Source organism: Colius striatus, chromosome Z, assembly GCF_028858725.1.
Source record: "Colius striatus isolate bColStr4 chromosome Z, bColStr4.1.hap1, whole genome shotgun sequence".
Classification (NCBI taxonomy): Eukaryota; Metazoa; Chordata; class Aves; order Coliiformes; family Coliidae; genus Colius; species Colius striatus.
The window spans coordinates 38,119,461-38,139,598 of NC_084790.1; the positions used below are offsets into that span (position 1 = coordinate 38,119,461).

Genomic DNA, 20,138 nt, shown 5'->3' on the forward strand with positions numbered 1-20,138 from the left:
GATGTTGCTACTTTGAACGTAGTCTATTCCTGCTTCAGTTCTCACTAGAAGATTTGAAAAGTAATAGGAGCACATTAAGAAATCAAAACAAACAGTAGATGGTCCAGACTTCTCAAAAAATGCAAAAACTTCTGCCAATGCACACCCTGTCCAAAGGTTTCAAAGAAACACAGAAAGGCCTTGTGCAGCTCCCAAGACAAGCAAGCATGCCAACAAGGACACATGCCTTGGATCAGCTAGGGGCTGGGGGTTTCCCCCTGAGCCTGTTGAAAAGATTAAGCTCCATGGCAATACAAAGTAAGAATATTGCTATTGATTTTCCCTTGGCCTCAGTCATTGGGAAAATGCTTACCAGAGGTGCAGCAAGGATTTTAGTTTTACTCAATTCTGTGAGGTATTACAGATATACTCTTTTTGGCAAATAGTGGGAGACAAACAGAAACAACAAAAACATCTGTTAATCTTACAAAGTAAGACTTACAAACTAAGATATCCTCTTTCTCACATTTGGTATCTCTTGTCTATTAGAGTTTAAGGCAAGTTGCTCTTAAAATACAGTCATAAAATAGCAACAATCTACTATTTGTCCACCATCAGGCAAAGAAAATGGCAAATACTATACTCTGCTTTATTGTGACAGGGAAGATGCTTTTTTACTTATCCTTGCCTCAATCATTCTCTGACAATTTGATTTGTACTACAGCTTTTTAATAAAACTTACATTTTCCTTCTTCGTTCCTGCAAAGGACTTTGGTATCATCTGTACTTTCTATAATTTCAAGAGATTCTCCTGGTTTAACTTGTAAGTCTTTAGATCCCCATTTTCTCTGGGGCAAATCCTGGACTGTGGTGGTAGTGTAAAGAACTTTAATTTCACCTTCAAACTGCAAAGAATAAAATAAAGAGATGCTAGTTAAAAACCATTGGTGTAAAGGTTATGATCATGCATTTTTTAGGCCAATATAGTCCCATTTTTTTTTTTTTAAATTCAACAAATAATTGTTTATGCTACATAGTATGTGCCCATGCTCATCATTTGGATTTAATAATGCTTGGATCACTATTTGTACAAGTAGTAGTAATACTTGACCTTTCAAAGAGAAAATAATAACTATTAAATCTAATATAAACTAAGGCATGCAAGTAAGAGGACATCATACATATATTTCAGTCTTTCTATTTTGTGCAAACAAAACCTACTTTGAACTTTTTTCTGAATTCTTTCTCTTCTCTTTCCATCTTTTTAAGCTTTTGTCCATCTTTTTCATCTGATTTATGTTTTCCAAGGCTTGCTGATTTTGATGAGCTGAAACAGGAGATTACAAATAAAAACAAAACTAGCCACACATCTGCAGTATTGACAAACTTTCTGATAATTTTAGTGAAAACGCATTTGTCACATTTGTCTTCAATATGTTTTTGTTGCTCTTCAAGACTAATATAGATAATACAGATTTGATTTAAAAAGAAATTAGTTGAGATTGTCTTTCCTACTTTTTGCTTTTCATGGGTTCTAATGTTAATATATCTATCACATAAGTGGATATGAGAAATTATTCAAAATGTCTAGCTGCTACAGCAATGAAAACATTCCATCTACTGAAAATAAGTAAACGATACCCATCATTTAGAATCTCTATGGAAGGAGCAATTTTTGTTAAGTCTTTATGCCATAGGCTGAATAACCTGTGTCCTACTGTGAAGACAGCTGGAACATCTTAGCCTTTCATACAGTAGCTATGTTAGCCCTATGTGCACTTAAGAGACCTTGCTACACCAGGGAATCTTCATTGTGTGACCCATCTCAAGTTTTGCTATTTTTTCCACATTTCTAATACTGCTGACTTGTGCGAGTGGGCACAAAAGGGTTTTAAGCCCTAAGTGCTCTTCCTTATGCTGTACCTGGAAATTTAGAGTCTGATTACTTTTTGATCCTTCCTGATCTCTGTGGGAGTTGTGGATGACAGTTTCACTGATGATGAATCTGCATGTGTGTGTGAGTGTGTGTGTGAGTGTGTGCCTGCACATGTGCATGTGAATTATGACCTATATTCAGTTAAGGAGGGCCGTGTCTTTTCCTTTAGATACACAGTTCAAATTGCTCTCTCTGTTTTAATGCCTCCAGACCAGATTATTGTAGTACACTCTGTAGCTCCACCTGAGTAGACTTAATGACAACAGAATGTGTCATGTTGCAGTCACCTTCACCAACATATCTCTGCTCATAACACATCAGTGCCCCAGACATGGCCATAGCTTCCTGGTCCAGGGATAAAAGTTTTCCAAATTGAACTTTACACCCCCGCACTTTTTGTACTTATAACACAGAACTATCTCCTTTTCTCTTAAAATACTGCGGCAACTGAGATCAAGTACTTATCCTAACAATCCCCGAATTTATATAGGAATTGGACTGCATGCAGAGAACCTACAGTGAAGTACCTTTAGGCCATGCATTCTGTTCTGCCTCTCATCCACCAGGGACTGAATTTGTGGAAATACAAAGCATGGTTATGTATTCTATGGTCTAATTATTATTTCAATTTGAAATGAAGGCAGGGAGCATTCAGCTGCTATTGTCAACAGCAGGGTTATGAGAATTATAAAACCTTACAACAATAAAGCATGTGTTAGTAGCAATCTGCTTCTAGTAAATGCTTTGGAAATGTTTTACAGTGTATTACAGGTTTCTAATCAGGGGAGTAATTCCCATTTTCACTTGCTTGAGTTCAGGTGGCAGAGGAGAGAAGTCTGAAGAATCTACATCATCATAAACATCATTGTCTCCAAAATCTGAAACAACAGTGTTTGAAAGAATGGGAAATTATTATGAGATCCTTGTGTAGTGAATACATTGTGTCACAATCTATGATAGTGTAGATAATCTGACAAGAATTTGTGGCATGTACTGTAGCCATTTACTGTCTATAGTGACTATGGGTTCTCTGTTTTGCACAGTCCACTGTGCAAAACAAACACCGGACAACCTTTTCAGAATAAGACTATTTATTAATATTAAGATATATTCACTGATATTTTAATCTTCTAAAGCTGAAGCAAGGTTTAACACATATTGGCTAAAGCAATAGCCTTTAACCTTTGTTTTAATTAATCCATTTCCCACTGTGTTGAATCAAAGTATGTTTCTGGAGTTTGATTTTAACATACACTCAGGCTATTCTATAGCTCTCTGGTCAATGCAATGCTGCTTAGAAGTGGATATGAATCACATATATGTTAGTTTTTAGGCAATCTTGCAAAGACAAAGCAGTGAAAAGAATTCTTACTCCAAGAATATACTTTGAAACACATCCAGCATATTTGTAGAGACAAAGCAAATGTTCAACTCATCGAATCAATGGCTAGGAAAAACACAGTAAGAAATTAGAGCTTCAGAACTCTGTTCAGGAGACAGCCTCAAAAAAGCTAAACTGGTAAGTATATGTTATCTTACAAAGATACTGCATCTGATAAAAATAACAAGCATCTCTTTTTACTTTTGAAATTTTCCATTAAGTGCTTCTTCCCAGGTGTTCATACATCAGGTGTTTTCTGTTCATACTTGATGTCAAATAAAATGAACTAGTAGAAATCTCACATAGGAAAATAATGACTTCCTGAAAAATACATTACAGAATTTTCAAAAGATCTTGAAGTGTGTATGTGTCTCCTTGTCTGTAGCCAATTCAGTCACAGTATCTGAAATATGTTTGCTGTTACTAGGTAAGCAATAGGAAATCCTGTTTCCTTCCTTGGATGTATTTTTGAGACTATCATGATACAGAGAAATGTGTACAGAAAAAAAGGATCAAGAATCAATATTGAGTCTGAATGATAGCCTATTAATTACCTTTTTCAAACCGCTTTGTTGAATGAGACATACTAGGGGGAAAAAAAAAAGTTAATTAACTATTTATATCATACAAATAGGCTATTACATAATTAAAACAGTTTAAAAAAACTTGCAACAAAAGGGCTCCAAGTAATCTCCAGACATTTTGAAGCTTCTCTGACACCAGCAATTCTCATGAACTGAGGTATTTTTACATCTGAATCAAGTAAACTGGTCAAGAACTGCATAAGTGAAAATGGTGACAAAAACACCAGTTGCTGATCTAAACACTAGGCAAGATGGGTAGCTGACAATCTTTGCATGTTTCTGTTTGGTGTGCTATTTGTAAAATTTGGATTAATGGGACTAGATTTACCAGTTTATGTCAGCTACATTACCAGTGAGCAAAGTACATTTTAACTAAGGATAGAGCAAACCCACATCTTCAAGGTGATGGGTTACTGTGGTGCTTTTCACAACAACAACAAAATTATATATTCTTAATTATCAGCAAATACAGCCTGTTAGAAGAATAATTACATTATGCAGGTGAAAAGAAAGGAGGTCAGTGTTTTTGCAGAAAAGTATCATCCTGAGCTGCAATTTGATGCGTGATTCATTAGGCTTCTGTGAGAACAGGTTAGTAGCATGTGATCATTGCTTAGAATTAGTTCATGTGCACTGTGATTTCCTGTCAGGCTCTTACAACAAATCACCATTATCTTCTGCCCCATTGACTTTGGCTGTTTTTTCTCGTATACTTTTCTTTTTGTCATCTTTGACTTTTAGCCTCTTCAAGATTCCCCAGGACCAGATACCATTCTTATCTTCATCCTGTGATATAGACCTTTGGAGTATGCATGCAATTATCACCATGTGAAACGTAACATTCTTCCTAAAAGGCGCAGTCTAATTTTTCTATTGATGCCCATATTTCCAATTATGACAACAACGTATATATCACAAGGTGAGGAGACTTACTCAAATGCTAAACACTAAAATGCTAAACTAGAAATACATATGTTAGGTCATTTGTGGATATTGAGACATATTTGTAGGTACACATATTAATCTAGTGGCTTACTCTTTTCATGTTGTTACTCATGAAGCTAGCATTTCATGTCCTTATTTTAATTTCAGAGTGATTCTGTCTAGCTGGGGATCTGCAGATTTTCATGAGTGCAGCTACTTTTGCTGACATAGCAAAATTAATTACAGAACAAAACTTCTCCCAAGTTCTCCTCTTTTTTTTTTCTTTTAGCTTCCTGAATCCATCCTGATGTGTACCTACTTGATGGTTATCCTAATACTTGCTACTTATTATATCTAATTAAAAGGTACTAAAACCTGAAATATAAACACAGTTAAAGAAGCAAATTACTTAATTTGCAAATTACTAGATGCTATAAAATCATACCTAGTTACAGCATCTTCATCATCAATCCCATTGTAAATTTCTTGATCGGGTGGAGGAGGTGCTAACATATCTGTAACAGATCAAATAATGAATTAATGCATTTAATGCTGCTGAATAGAGTATTCATTACTGGCCTCTTACATATGTCAGATGTGTGTGAAGTTTGTTCCATGTCCTTGCAAAAGGAATATTTCTGTAAACCAGCACAACCTATTTATTAAAACAGTAAAATATGCTTATCCCAGTAGGGAATACCATCTGCAGCATGTAAGTGTGGTGCTGCCAATCACAAGAGCATGAATACTGAAATGAAATGCATTTTTAATCAGTTTTTATGAAACAGTGAATGGCTGATTTTGGCACAGTCATTATGATAACTGATCACTTTTAAATTATTGTGTGTGACTGAAGTGATGATTGGAGATGTCACACCAACACTCTCAGCAAGTGACATCTTGTGTTCATCTACAGAAGCTGGAGGCAAGTGCAATTTAAGCTTCCCATTTTGGTCTCAGTTCTGACCTTTGAATCCCACCTCTTCCAGTACAGAGTTAGCTCAGTTTCCATGTCCAGTTCTAGCCACTGGTCAGAATGATAATTGAAATCTGTATTTAGTTGGCAGCAGCTCCATCTAGTCCTGCCAGGGGATGCTTCTGCCATGACAAGCATCTAAACTCTAAGCTGAGAAGATGAGCTATGCTCTTGTGATCAACAGAGAATGCTACATAAATATATGTGTTACCAAAGGGGAAACTGGATTTGGATGTGTCTTCTTGACAACGTGGAATTGCTGCAGTCATACCAGTTAGGATTCCAGAGTATCACTGAAGCTGAAGTTTCCCATAATTCTGTCAGCAAAATGCAGCTTTAATTGGTAGTATTGCTGGCTTTTTCAGAACTACATTTCACCTACACAAACCTTTTCCTCAAGTTAATATTTTGCCAATTGTATCTGTGCTGTTTTGCGAGTTCATTTACCGTCACATGAAATAAAGTTTTGTCATCTTCTGGCATGCTTGAGTCACAGTACCTGAAGGCAAAACTTTTGTCTAGCCCAAGTTCCCAGAGGTGGAAAGAAAGTTAATCTGGCCAATATACTTCCTTGTTTGTTGCCATGCTTATGGACAAGAAGCTGCAGAGGTCTGTATTTGAAGGTAAGCAGTACACAGAAACCAATTCCCCCCAAAAGTATATGTAGAACTTACTTCCAGCTCCACTTTGACTGCCACTCTGACTGCAAAAGAAAATGAGAGACATTTTAGAGAAAAGTAGTCATCGTTCAGAAAAAGAAAACACCACAGTCACCCATCAATTTTGTAGTTATTAGCTCTAAACCTTTCGGCCTTTACACCTATCTACATTGCCAGCTGAGCACTACAGATTCTGCACTGGAAGTTCCAGCACATACTTGTGTGTTATATATGGGCAACAACTTAATGTGCCAGTTTGTTTTTATCTCTGTTTTCACCATACTCACAGAATTTCTTACAGTCAATTAGTAGCTACATTCTCACTAATGCTAAAGAAAATTAATCATCTAATTAACAAATGAACTGCTCTTAGAGGAGAGATTAACATTTAGTAGATTCAGATAAAGGAGGAAAAATACTGTGTTTCCTTGGCAATCAGAAAATGGTATTTTAAAATAGCATTCATAACAATTCAAAGAGGAATATAATCTTTATTTAGTGTAAAAAAAGAGTATTTTATAGGTAAAGCACTTGAATCAGAGCCTCTATTTGCGTAAATTAATGAAGACATTTCAAGTCAATGAAGGTGCACATTTTCATATGAGCAGAACCTTTGGTCCTAACTGTTAGTAATTGTTAGCAACTGTAAGCAATTTCCAAAAGTGTCACTTTCAATTAAATGCAAATTGATGTCTACAGCTAAAATGATTTGCTATATTTAGACTATTTTTCAAATTCCATTTGGTGTCTTTAAACTAAAGTACAAAACGTAACTTATGATCATAGGACAATTCATGTTGGAAAGGATGTCCAAAGGTTATGGAGTTAAACTTGATGGGAATAAAAATATAATCTAACTGAACACTAGAGTGCATCCACACCCTTTAGATTAATTCCTTACGAGTGGATTTTCTTGAGGGGAAATTGTAAACAACTTATTTCTCAACTAAATTTCATTGAGTGTTGCTTTAAACTTCTAATTGCAAGTTTCTAACATTTCAGCAATTCCATATTAGCCCAGTGTTCTAACAGTAATTGAAAAAAACCCTCAACCTGATATGTTCACAGTAGCTGAGATTATTTCCAGGTCATAGCCTTACTTAAACTACTAAACAGGATATTTATTAAACTCTTGTGCCAAGAAATCCTGAAATACAACAGCCCTAGTCACTTCTTAATTTCGGAATATTAACAATACTACCAATAATGAGATAATAGTATTGGTTCAAGAGGCTTTTTTTAGTATGGCATTCTTACTATGTCAGATGTTCCAACAATTTGTGCTCATGAATTGAACAGAATGCTATTAATCACTGGAGGAGAAAAAATGCCAAAATACAGCATAACGGATTTAACAAATCTGAACCATTCATTCATCCTTCGAAGTTCCTTACACTGTTATTTTAGTATGCAACAGTGTTAAGTACTCCTGTTTGCTTTTGAATTCAATGCACTTTCTAAGTTCCATGCACTGAAGTGATTAACTACAATGCTTGCTATAGTGAAAATGATTGGCCAAAGATACTTCTGCAGCAAAGTACATAATGCTCATATTACCTAAAACTAGAACAGCTAAAGCAACTATTCTGGCTAGGTTACAATGCTATGAGACCAATGTCCAGGGAGGAAAATTGAAATTGAGCAACCTGGAAAAATATTAGGTGCACAGCTATATTGGTTGGTTAAAGAATGGCAGCTTGAAGGCAAATCTTTCCAATAGCTGTTTCTGGGGCTTATGGGAAAGTTTTCACAGTAGAGGATCAGCTGCACCCAGCAGTCAGTCACCTGTGGTCCCTTTGTTCCAGCCAGGTCTGTAAGTTAAGATAGTAGGAAGCAGTAAAACCAGGTTCAATGTCTGAGAGTTTCAAGATTGTCCTACACATTGAAATCCTCTACACTCATATGCAGTTTTTTAATCTGAATCCTGTGGTATGTGTTTCTGCACATAAAGGCATGTAATGGAAAGTGAGTGTTGGTTTGTTGCATAACATGACAGAAGCAAGCTTTTACATGAGGTTGGGTAACAGAGGTACCACTGTCATATTGCTTCATGTGATAGCTTTGATTCTAGTCACAAGATCACTAGGATATTTCCCTGCCAGCAAGCTCAATACATTACTGGATATGTCACTTTAGCCGCAAGCCTATTTGACGTGAAAATATGTTACATTGAAGTAGAGAGTCTACAATGTGGGACTGCATTGCAAATACATGCGAGGCTGTGCTATAGAGGAAAACTTCATATGAAGTAAAAAAAGTACACCTCATGGGAACTTAGAAGCCTTACTTTCATGACTAAACATGTCATTCCAGATTCCAGAATCATGATTCATGATTCCTCTTCAAAAGGAAAGCGGCAGCAAGACCTACAGTTAGACTCACAGTAAGACACATGAGAGCAAAGAGAGTGGTCAGGAATTCATGAGTCCAGTTAAGTATTTCCATTGCTTTCAGATTCTTTCATTCTTGCATGTTACAAATAGACAGAATGAGAACAGAGAAGGAGGGAAGAGAAATGCACTTCCTGCAGGTAATTTGTAGTCCTGTATTTATAATCCTCCATTTTGTTTGGACTGCAATGCTGTAGATCTTCTAATAGCATAGATTCCTTGAATCACAGAATCAATTAAGTTGGAAAAGAAAGTTAGAAAAGACCCTTGAGATCATTGACTCCTGAGTATGAGTGCTTATAGATGATGGATTCCAGAATCCATTCTTGTTCCTCTCACTATTTCAGTTTGAATAGCTTGGTTTCTTGTTCCTGATATATATGGCTGTTCTTTTATGACAAGAGTCTGCTTTACTATTATAAAACTTACCCTGTCTAGAGTGACTAGGGTGAATCAATTGTTCTTTTTCATGCATTGCTTATACGTACCTGCTAATACTGTCCTGCTCTCCAACATCATCATACACTTCTTGATCACTCTCTGGTTGTTTCACAGCCGCTCTGGTAGATGGTTGTTGTTTTCTTCTTAAAGAATCATAATCAATCTCCACCATGGTTGTTTTAATGTATCCATCTAAATGAATGAAAATATATAATTAGGAGACATAATTTTAAAACTCAAGGTAAAAAAAAAATAATTTAACAGAAGGTTCAGAATCAGTGATCTAATTGTTTTTAATTTGTGTGATCTTGGAAAACTTAAAAAACAGAGCACTGGAACAGGCTGCCCAGATGGGTTTTTGAGTCTCCTTCTCTGGAGACATTCCAAACCCACCTGGACAAGTTCCTGTGTGACCTTGTAGGTGGTCCTGCTCTGGCAGTGGGGTTGGACAAGGTGATCTTTTGAGGTCCCTTCCACCCCTTGAGATTCTGCCATTCTGTGAAAATGAACATCTCATTCCAAGCAGCCTCAGGTTGAGTTTCAGCCTACACAAATACAAATCTCAGATCCATGTCAGATCTTCTTCTAAACCCTCCTCAGCTGGTGTTAACTTTATCTTTATTTGCTCCCCAGCTACAGCAGAAGAATTTTCTGTGCAGACTTGAGGAATCATGGGATAAGCTCCCTTTCTCACATAACCTTGGGACCATTGTAGTCTCATGGCATACATTAGAGCAAGCCATGACATTTTCTGACAGGTCATTAGGAGAGAGGTGCCTTACATTGACTTTGCTCCAGGTCGGCATACATGCTGCAGCTGCATTGCTGTTTTCTTGTGTCTGGATGCAATGACTCAGGAGAAACCTTCAGCAGAGCAGCTGAAACACTGTGCCTGCTGAGGGGAATTTTAGACAGGCATGCTGCCTGTAGAGAGGGAAGCATAAATGGATTTTCTCGAAGGTGAAAAATACTTATGGATTTCTGGAAAATGGAAAATCCTCCACTCTACTCCTTCTGAGTAAACTCAGGTTTTAGTGTGCTTCCCCTCAGATTGATAACACATTGATTTTCTCATTTAGTTAACTGATCAGAATGGATTTTCCTCTGCTGTTTGGTCTTCTTCACAGAACATTACTGGACTGTGAATATTGGAAGCTGAAGTGTTGGTGAAACAAATTGGGCTGTACTGTTAAAAGTTGTTAGTGGGAACCCCTTGTAGCACTTGCAGTTTTACTAAGACAAGAATTAGTGTATGAAAAGTAAACTAATTACAAGGAAATTAATTAAGTGACCACACATTGTCAAGAAGGTAGCCTTCTCCGAGGTCTTGCCAAGATTTGTTTTCCTACGTACAAAATGGTCCATGCAAAAAACTTATTTATAAGACTTCAAAGTATCACAGAAAAGCTGATATTGGAACTTATGTCTTGTTATCTTGGCCAATCCCCTTGCCCAAGCAGGATCTGCTAGAGCAGATTGCTCAGGACTGTGTCCCATCGAGTTTTTAAGATCTCCATGGATGGAGATTCACCACCTTTTTGCACAACCTGTTCTCTTGCTTGTTCACCCTCACAGTGAGAAAGTATCTGAAAGTATATGGAATTCAGATAGAATTCAATGTGTGTCAGTCTGTGCCCATTACCTCTTGCACTCTCATTGGGCACTGCTGGAAAGAGCCTGGCTCCACCATCTTTAAACCCTCTCATCAGGTATTTATGAAAAATTATAAGGATTCCTCCCTGAGTGTTCCCTTCACCAGACAAAATAGTCTCAGCTCTCTCAGCCTCTCTTCCAATAAGATCCAATTTTATTCCTTAATGTCTTTTCACATCCAGTACTACAAAGTGCTTGGCTGTCACTGTCCAGTTCTACATGTGTGAACATCTTACTGAAATTATTGTCATTTTAATCTCCTTAAAAACCAAGTAAGTGCTTTTAATGGTTTTAATGGATTTTATGGATGTCTTCTAGTGTCTTTGCTATAACCTAGGAACCTGATTATCAGACACTTAAAACCCCCTCATATTTTCTCCTTCTGTTTTAGGAGCAGCCATGTTATTTTTAATACAAATACATGAAAAAAAGCAACTCCTGTTACTTGCACAGAGCCATGTTCTGATGCTATTTGAAGGCTGACCTGAAACTACCTCCCAATAGGTCCATGAAGATCCCAACATACTGTTCCTAGCTTATTCTAGTGCCTGTAGATATTATATTATATTGTAGAATATCTTCCTATTATAAACAAGTGTCACATTGCAGCTAAGGACAGGAGGGTGAGTTCTGGTAATTATTTACTTTGGTGGCCAGTGACTCAGCCTTAGTAAGGCTACTCCTTGATGTAATGGTCACATGTTTGCTGTCATACAGTGAAAATATTTAGGAGCACAGTGAAGAAACAGAACTCACAACATCCTTTTATCCTGCCCAGCCACTTTCCTTCTGGGTTGTCAGTGAGGCGAATGATTTCAATCTCATCCCCCTGTTTGACAGTCAGCTCATTCTTCCCTCCCTTGTGCTCAACACGAGCTCGTGCCTGATGAAGGACTTGGATGGGTCCTGTTAACTGCAGAGAAGAAGCAAGGAAAGATGTGGGAGTTCTTTCCCAAGAATTCAGATAAGAGAGAAAATAACTGTAATGATGATTATTTGTTTCATTGACATTTATAGTAGTCTAGGCAAATAGGCAAAAAGGCATTGCTCCAGTCTCCAACTACTCAGTTTAAATTAATAATTAGGAATGAAAAGAGAAGGCAACAGCATACCAGTAAAGCAGACAAAGAAGTGACTGGCAAAATCACAGGCATACAAAGACTAGAACCAACAGGATGACCTATAAAGCTTTTCAAGAGTGCACAAACCAGAGAGATATTTAATTCCAGTGGGCAGCTCTGTGTATTTCCAGCAGAACTACTCATATTAGTAAATGTTTATTAATGTCAGTAAGTCTGAATCACATAATGTTCTGTGTTTACAATTCTATTCTATAAATGACCCTACAGGTACTCACAAGAGATGATCATACTGTTTACTGTTATGGAGAAACCATTTTGGGTTTTAGTATCTGTGGCTGCAAGATATATATGATCTTGTGGTGGCACGTGGCTTTTGACAATTATAGACTAGCTCAGGAGTACCTATCCTGTACAGGAGGTAAAGAAATAGAAAGGAAAATATGCACTAAAATATATTTATTTGCATTTAGGAGTAATAACATACATTTGTGGCCACGAAGAGAGCAGTCTGAAAACTGAAAACATTCAGGGCACTAGTGCCTACACTTCACTTCACTTCACTTCACTTCACTTCACTTCACTTCACTTCACTTCACTTCACTTCACTTCACAGGAGTGGTCTGAAAAATAGACTTGGGGTATGACAAATGCCAGCTAACCCACTATTATTAATTATCAGTGTTTTCCTTTAATATTTGCTCCTCAGCTCATTTCAGTCTCTCCACAGTAGACCAAGGCCATGATATGAGAGAATTTAAAGGTCTTTTGCAACCGTAATGATTCTATGAGTCACTGTAGCTCTACTGGGTACAGAGCATAATAGGAAGAAAAAAAAAAGCTGCCTTCTATACACAATCACAGTGAAAGAAGCACAGTGGAGCACTATGAGTAGGCATTAATTAACTGCAAATGACTGGCAGTTTTGTAAACCGTGGGAATAAGGTGATCACCAGCTCTATAAAAATGATATAAATCAGAAAGAACTTTCTCATCATTTAACCTTCAGACTTTGACAGTGACTGTAGGTAGCTTCCTATATGTGCCTTATTCTCTTCCTCCTCATTTAGGTGGAAGACTCTTCAGGTCCCTTTAGACCAAAGCAAGGGCAATGCATTGCAATATAATGTTGAAATCTCTTAAGGACTGGATACTGTTGTATCTGACTTGGTGAAGCAAAACCCACTAGACGTACGGGATCCATCTCCTGCTTTTCTTAAGGACTTCTGATGCTATTCTGGTGATGTAAATGCTTTTTAGACAGAAAAGTGAAAGGAAATGTTTAAGAGACTTTTTTACATAGAAATACGGTGAGAGGGGAGGTTGGAGTTTAAGAAAAGCTATATAAGCACTGAAAAAGCATCTTTACTCTCACTACAAAGCCTGAAGTCAAGCATCTGCCAAACTTAAAACTTTATTCAGAATTTATCCAGGTATTTGAACTTCTTACCATAACAAACAGTTTTATAGCCAGCTGTATATTTTGAAGTATCTAACACTTTGAAATACTGCTTCTCACATGTCTTTGACCAGATTAAAAAACAAAAAGCTTACTTTAAACTTCTTTCTTATTTCCTGCTCTTTCTTTTCTTTTTCCTTTTGTTCTTTTTTCTCTTGGTCCATTCTTTTCTTGTCTTCCTTCTCCAGTTTCTTCTCTTTTCCCTTTGATGATCTGAAAATGCATTGTTGGTACTGAATGTAGCAGTGAAGCATATCTCTCTAGAGCTCTTTTACCCAACAGAGAATTATTCATGATGAAACAGACTTCTCTCAGTGAAATTAAAGGTACAGATTCAAACCCTAATGTGGCTGCCAGCTCTTTTACTTGTATTACATATACAGTTTCAAGTGACTGTCCTCAAGAGGGCAGTACTCCAGAGTAATTTTGTCTCGAGGTAAGAGACAGGTTCTACACGGGCATCTCCAAACACCTCTGAGCTAATTTTGGCAAGTAAGCTTGGAAACCAGTAGCAGTCTAGCTAGTATGTTACTGGCTGCAGCAGTTAAATATTTACCCAGGCCATCGGTGATTGATGCAGCCTGAAATGAATGAAGACTGAGATACCACTAGACTGCAGTTATAAACCTAATTGCAATCTATTCCATCGGTCTACAGAAATGACAGTCATAAATGCATCATAAATGTGCCTGTCACATCAGGGTACATAGCCTGCTGTGCTTGAATACCGGATGGTACCAAGATCTGGGCCCTGGGATGTAATTAGGACTGTATCTACAGCTCTACCATTTGTTGACAATGATTTGGCTAGAAGAAGTATGCTTTACAAATTGTATGGAACTGATTGAGTGAACCTCCCCCCTCTTCCTTTTTGGATTCTTTCCTAAATTGGTATAATCAAATGATATTAAAAATTTCTTTTAAAAGATTGCATTAAGGTCACTTGCTCTGATTAAATAGTTTAAAACCTATCTATTTTCAAGGGAATTAAAAAAAAATATAACTAAAAGTCATTGTACAACTGAAGGTATTTTTATGTAGGAACTTTAGACTTCTACTTATTCCAAGGGAATTAGAGCTTTTCTTTTAATATTGCTGTACAGCGAATCCCCCCCATTTAGACAAGTGCTAAATAGCAGAAGTATAAGCAAAGCTCACATTCTGGCTCTGTAGCCATGCTAGGGTACTCAGGCCAAAAGAACTGTAAATTTAGCCTCTCATAGAAGTTCTAAGTACATCTATCTAGATAGCAAGGAGAAAAACAACATCAAAAGATCTACCTGGGACCATAGTACCTATGGACTGAGCTTATTTTTCCTCCTAGGCTGCAATTCCAAATACTGATTCAAACACGTTCCTTAGATCAGAAATTAGACTTCTGTTATCTTGATCATAGTCAGCACATGATTTTATTGCATGAGTTTTTACAGCCCAGCTAATCTAAGTAGGAAAGAACCTGTGAACAACCAGACTTTCTCTAGGTGAAATGAAAGAACACAATGATGTCTGTCAGGGACTGAAGTGAAATCACGCTTTTGAACCAAATCAAGTGTCTTTGTTAGCAAGCTTCTGATAATAAAAATCCATTAAGTTGCAGAGTTTAAAATGACCACCTGATGTCATTTATGTCTTCATACATCTCTCCATCACTTCCCTGGCCCTGTAAGAAAAAAATGTTTTTGAATAGTCTAGATACATTTGGAAAGACGTGAAAAAACTGGACTTGCTATGTAAGTGTCATAAAAGTGATATAAAGAACATTTAAAGCAAAATGTAAACAAATATTAATGTTCACAAACCAAATTACTACTCAGTTCAAACCCACTAGTCCTCTTTTCTGACCTTTTTTTTGTTTAAAAAAAAAAAAAATAATACCACAACTCTAAAGCCCTGGATTGCTACAATGAAACTAGCACATTGCTTAATCCAAAGTAGGTGTTTTAATGCAATGTTAGGTCTGGAAGGCCTTTATCTGTTTTGGTGATTGCACTGCCATGATGAAGGTGTGACCGTTTAACTATTAGCATTAGTTAAACTGGAATGATAGGGATCTAAATGGGACTCAGATTAGGATGCCAGAGACAGTTTTAGACCTAACACAGTTGGATACTTAAAAATACTGATATAAATATGTGCTTAACTGAAACAAGTGTGTCATTACTAGAATAGAACATGGCTCTTGTTTCTGGAAAAGTTCAGTGGAATGAAATGTCAGTGAAAATGGAAGGGGTAGGGTTTTTTTTTTTTTTTAATCAATTTTTGGTGTCTAACCAACTTTGAGAATTAGTTCCAGTTTGCTGTGCTTACCCAGTTTTATTTCTGTCTTCACCACAAGTAAGTGCTTCTACAATTTACTGTAAATATACTGGATTCATTCTGCAATCAATTCTCTAATGCCTTGAAGAAATTTTATTAAATTTGTAAGTTTGTGTTAAAAAGAATAGGTTTATCATGGAGGATAACACTTACCCCCTCTGTGTTTCCATGACCTATATGACAAAAAATAAAAACAAGGTTGTTTTTTTTTTGCTGTACAGAAGACAATTCTAGCATTCACTATTAATAAACTGCTAATAATATGAGTCATATTAATGATAAATATGTGCAGGCTTCTGGCTTTTATTAAGGGTATTACTGCAAAAATCTGAGTTTTTCCAGGTTCCTTTTGTAGTCTCCTGTAAACTACAAATATCTACAAAACACCATATTTCACCATGAATTTTTTAAAGAGGAAAACTTGTTTTAAAAGTTCTTTACTGACATTAATAACTTTACCTGTATTATTTGTTTTTAAAAATGCCTATTTACACAAGCAAGTCATTGTTAAAAAACTAATAAATCCAAAGAAACTTCAAAGACATTGCTTGCACCAGCCCAACAGCTCAATAAGGTGGCCAAAGGTGCTTTTGCTAAGCTAGCTTACACCCTTGGCTGCAAGAAAAGCAGCTCTCTGAACTTCCTGCTTCCTCCTTGCTCTGCAGTCAGTTAGGCAGGAAAAGAGCTTGGGCTCGATTTCAAATTCACAGCCCAAATTGCTGTCTGGCAGGGACAGCTAGCTTACTAAATGATGCATGCTGTGCCTGGCACAGACTAAGTCCTCCCAAAGAGAGATCAGAAGGCAGATTTAAATTCCTTGTGTCACAATCTGCTCCTCTGGCTGCTCCTGGTACAGCATAGCAACCTGCTGCTCTTCACTGCAGGGGGACCACAAAGCAACATTAAAAGCACAGTTGACAGTATTTTTTTTATCAAGTATAAAACAATGTCTGCTTCACCAGAGCACAAAACTTCAGCTCTGAAAGAGCAGCACTTATTTTGGTTCAGATTTGAAGATCTGATAATTTACAGTGCCAGCATATTTCTAACCAAAATAAAGGGGAGAGAGACAGCAGATATTTAAAGCAGTTCCTGAAAGTCTACCATATTAACTATAGAACAGTTAGTGTTATGAGACAACCAACTATAAAACTGAAGAATTAGCATAATTAGTTACACAAGTCACACATTAATCCAATGTGCTTTTGCTCCTCTTGTGAATACAATATGCTTATGGCTTCTAATTGCTGCCACTAATAAAAAGCATGTGTCTTACCCTGTGAAACAAATTCAACATCATCATAATTTTCTTCAGCGTCCGGACTTCTGTTTATACAAAAAAAGTAGACATGTGAAACCTATGAACGTGGCTTTACAATTACATATTCTTTGACCATTGCTCTAGTATATTTTTTTTCAGCTGTTTTATACAGTTGCTGGAAAGTCTGTTGAGCTGTATGTACTGAAGCATCCACAAGATTCCCTAATCTGTTCCTCCTGGCAGTGATTTGTATTTTCAGATGGGGACAACTTGATCCTGAATATAAAAGAGAAAATGAGCCAAAGGTGCTCATATACCAGAGAGATGAGTGTGATATGAAAAATACATTAGGGCTGATTGAATGGGAAGGATCTATTGAGCTTTTAACCTTTGTCACAGGCACAGGCTTCTTACACAATGCACAAGCATAATGCCACTTTTGCACAATGTTAAATAAAGCTGTTAGACTTGCTCCTTGACTTGTTTGGCTTAGTCTGACTAAGAGATAAGAGTGGTATAAGGTTAGGCCAGGTAAAAGGTCTCAGATGTTCTTAAACATGCTGTCAAAGTAAGAAAAGCAAGAAATTGAGAAGGTAACTAGTAGTAACATTAGGGACTTTTAATTTTATAACGCTATGTAACAGCTGAAAGAAAACTAGGGCTGACAGTCCTCATCAAAGAAATGCAATCTAAAAAAGGACTTGAAAGTAGAATGTGATGTTTTAAAATTGACTTGATGGAGAAGGCCCCAAGACAGGGTGAAAAAAAAGGTATCAGCACCTAGACACACATTTTCAGCCGAGGCAAGAGTTCAGGGAGCACGCAGGAATAGGAGAGCGGAAGGACAACCTGGAGGTATATTTCGCAGATCCCTCGGGAGAAAGAGGACACACGGCTCCCACGGACGTAGCAAATCGGGTATCCAGGCGCTGCTGCCGGCACCTGGCGCGGCGGCCACGGCGAGTGTCCGGGAGCCGCGGCAGCCGCGGAGCGATGCTGCCAGAGCGTACGTACCATCACGCAATCAGTATGCGTGCCTGCACATGCCTTGCTGGCTCTTTATTCAGGCTCAGCTTGGTTACGGTCAGTTTTGACACTAGACTGAAGTGCTTTTAACTCTTTGTCGCTGGGAGGTCTCCCTTTTGTACACAGAAGGATAAAGGAAGGAGCCTCATATGCGAGAGAGCCTTCTCGGTGTTACCCCATCAGGCCAGGATGTGGCTCCTGCTGCAGCCTCACAGCCAGCGTTGAGCTTAGTACCTCCGGCTTGCAGAACTGCTTCCTAGGTTATTGACTGATAGACCTCACCCTCCTGGCCTTCTTGCCCCAGGGGAAAAAAAGAAAAAAATAAAAGCAGGGGAAAGCTTTCGTTATTGTTACAGCTGGTTTTCTACTAGTGTATGAAGTCTTTGAACACTTGCAGTGTGAAATACCTGGTGGACCTGTTCCCTTCCCCTCCCCTTACCAACAGGCCAGAGAAAAGTACTTTTTTAGCTAAAAAGAAAAAAAAATAGGGAAAGAACTGAATAGATGGAGGAGTCTAGCTAGTGAAATCTAATTCAAATCAGACGGGAACAGAGTAGGAAAAGGAAAGTAATATGGGACCCCAGTCCTCCAGAAATCTGGAGCACCTGCAGATTTAATCTGTTGCTGCATGAGTAAAGTATTAAGCAGAGAAAGGTGAGAAATAAGCACCTTGGTGTTTATGTTAACTTACACTGTTTCAGAGATGGGCTTGATGTTCCTGGGAGGCAGGCTGGGAGATACTTGTGCCTGCAGGGATGGGTGAGAGGCTGGTGGAGGAGGTGGCAATAGCATAGCAGAGTGTAGTGGAGGTACAGGTGCAGAGAATGCTGCAGGGGAAGGTGCTGTCTCTTTCAAGCCTTCATTTTTAGCACCTGAAAAAAAAAAAAAAGCAGCTGAACAGACTCAATTTATCAAGAAGTCAGATGAGGAAGAAACCTCACTGTTTACAGGAAATATTAGGATAAAATATCATGTACCACAGAGCAAATACATGCTGTTAAACCTGCTTCTCAGAAATATTGGTGCCTTATCTTACCAGAGTAGAGATGCTCTGCCTAGAAAAATGTACTGCTGTAAAAGGCCTGGAAAATATCTTTGCCAAGACATGAACAAGACTCAGAAACATCACTTCATCCAGTATATGAGCTCCTGTGCTTTAAAACTGATGTATCATATAATTCTACAATTTGTTTGAAAAGACCAACTGCAAAGCTTCACATGGCCACTGATGCAGTCTTGCTGTAGTTTTCCTTGCTCACAGACAGAGTTTCAAAGGAAGATGTAAGAGATGAAAAGGTACTTTGGCATTGATTAAAAGGTGCACAGGTCTCTGTACATCTTCAAGTGTGTCTGTAATGTAAGTTATAAAAGGCTGGACTTAATTGTCTAGCAAGTCCATACTAGTGGCGGTTTGAGAAGCTGCATGAAACTACACCCTCCAACAAGTAGGTGCAACCTAAAAAACATGATGATGTACTGCATCAGGCAGAGAAGCCATAGTTACATGAGTGGAGTGATATGTGTGTGTGCTGCATTGAATGCATGCTTTGTGTTACAAGCCACAACAAAACCACAGTAATCAAATGAAATCATGAGTGGATTAAAAGCTACCCAGAAGGAATTGTCCCCAGCTGTGCGGAGGAAGTTCAATAAAATGCAAGGAACAGGAGAGCAGAAGAAAAAGATACATTCACAGTTCAATTAAAACCAAATACAGTCAAATAGAACCCCTTTGTCTTCTGTAGATTTTCTTCAAAATCACACCTCTGTAGAGGAGATTAAAATCTTGTCAAGGAAAAGAACCTTTCACTATGTTGGTAAAAAGTTGTTTAAACAAAGAATGACAAATATTTAGTACTGAGCAATACTGAGACTGAAAGTTACAAAAACTATGGAAAGAACTTTCTTTATCTACTTGGGAGTCTGGAATTCTGTTGTTAGGACAGATAGGAAAGGGGAGTTGCTAACTATTAGAAGGACCTCTCATGTCTCACACAGCAAATCAAAGAAAAATTACCAAACCTTTACAAAGAGCTCAAAAAATTCTGGATAAATTAGTGTTTGTGGCTGCTTG

At 37.7% G+C, this 20,138-nt stretch overlaps 1 protein-coding gene across 6 annotated transcripts in view; it reads right to left on the reverse strand.

Moving 5' to 3' along the window:
* Positions 1-20,138, reverse strand: part of FYB1 (FYN binding protein 1) — a 64,421-nt gene that overhangs the window by 6,957 nt on the left and 37,326 nt on the right. For 2 of the 6 annotated variants that reach the window (XM_062018523.1, XM_062018524.1), the window contains exons 3-16: positions 18,756-18,936; positions 17,054-17,103; positions 15,931-15,950; positions 15,075-15,121; positions 13,557-13,674; positions 11,680-11,836; positions 9,318-9,462; positions 6,455-6,483; positions 5,250-5,319; positions 4,539-4,679; positions 3,851-3,882; positions 2,685-2,793; positions 1,201-1,306; positions 722-884 (exon numbers count right to left, since the gene is read on the reverse strand). In XM_062018523.1, coding sequence (XP_061874507.1) covers positions 722-884; positions 1,201-1,306; positions 2,685-2,793; positions 3,851-3,882; positions 4,539-4,679; positions 5,250-5,319; positions 6,455-6,483; positions 9,318-9,462; positions 11,680-11,836; positions 13,557-13,674; positions 15,075-15,121; positions 15,931-15,950; positions 17,054-17,103; positions 18,756-18,936 — 1,368 coding nt within the window. The remainder of the gene's footprint in view (positions 1-721; positions 885-1,200; positions 1,307-2,684; positions 2,794-3,850; positions 3,883-4,538; positions 4,680-5,249; positions 5,320-6,454; positions 6,484-9,317; positions 9,463-11,679; positions 11,837-13,556; positions 13,675-15,074; positions 15,122-15,930; positions 15,951-17,053; positions 17,104-18,755; positions 18,937-20,138) is intronic. The other 4 variants (XM_062018525.1, XM_062018527.1, XM_062018526.1 and 1 more) reach the window with 4 other exon arrangements.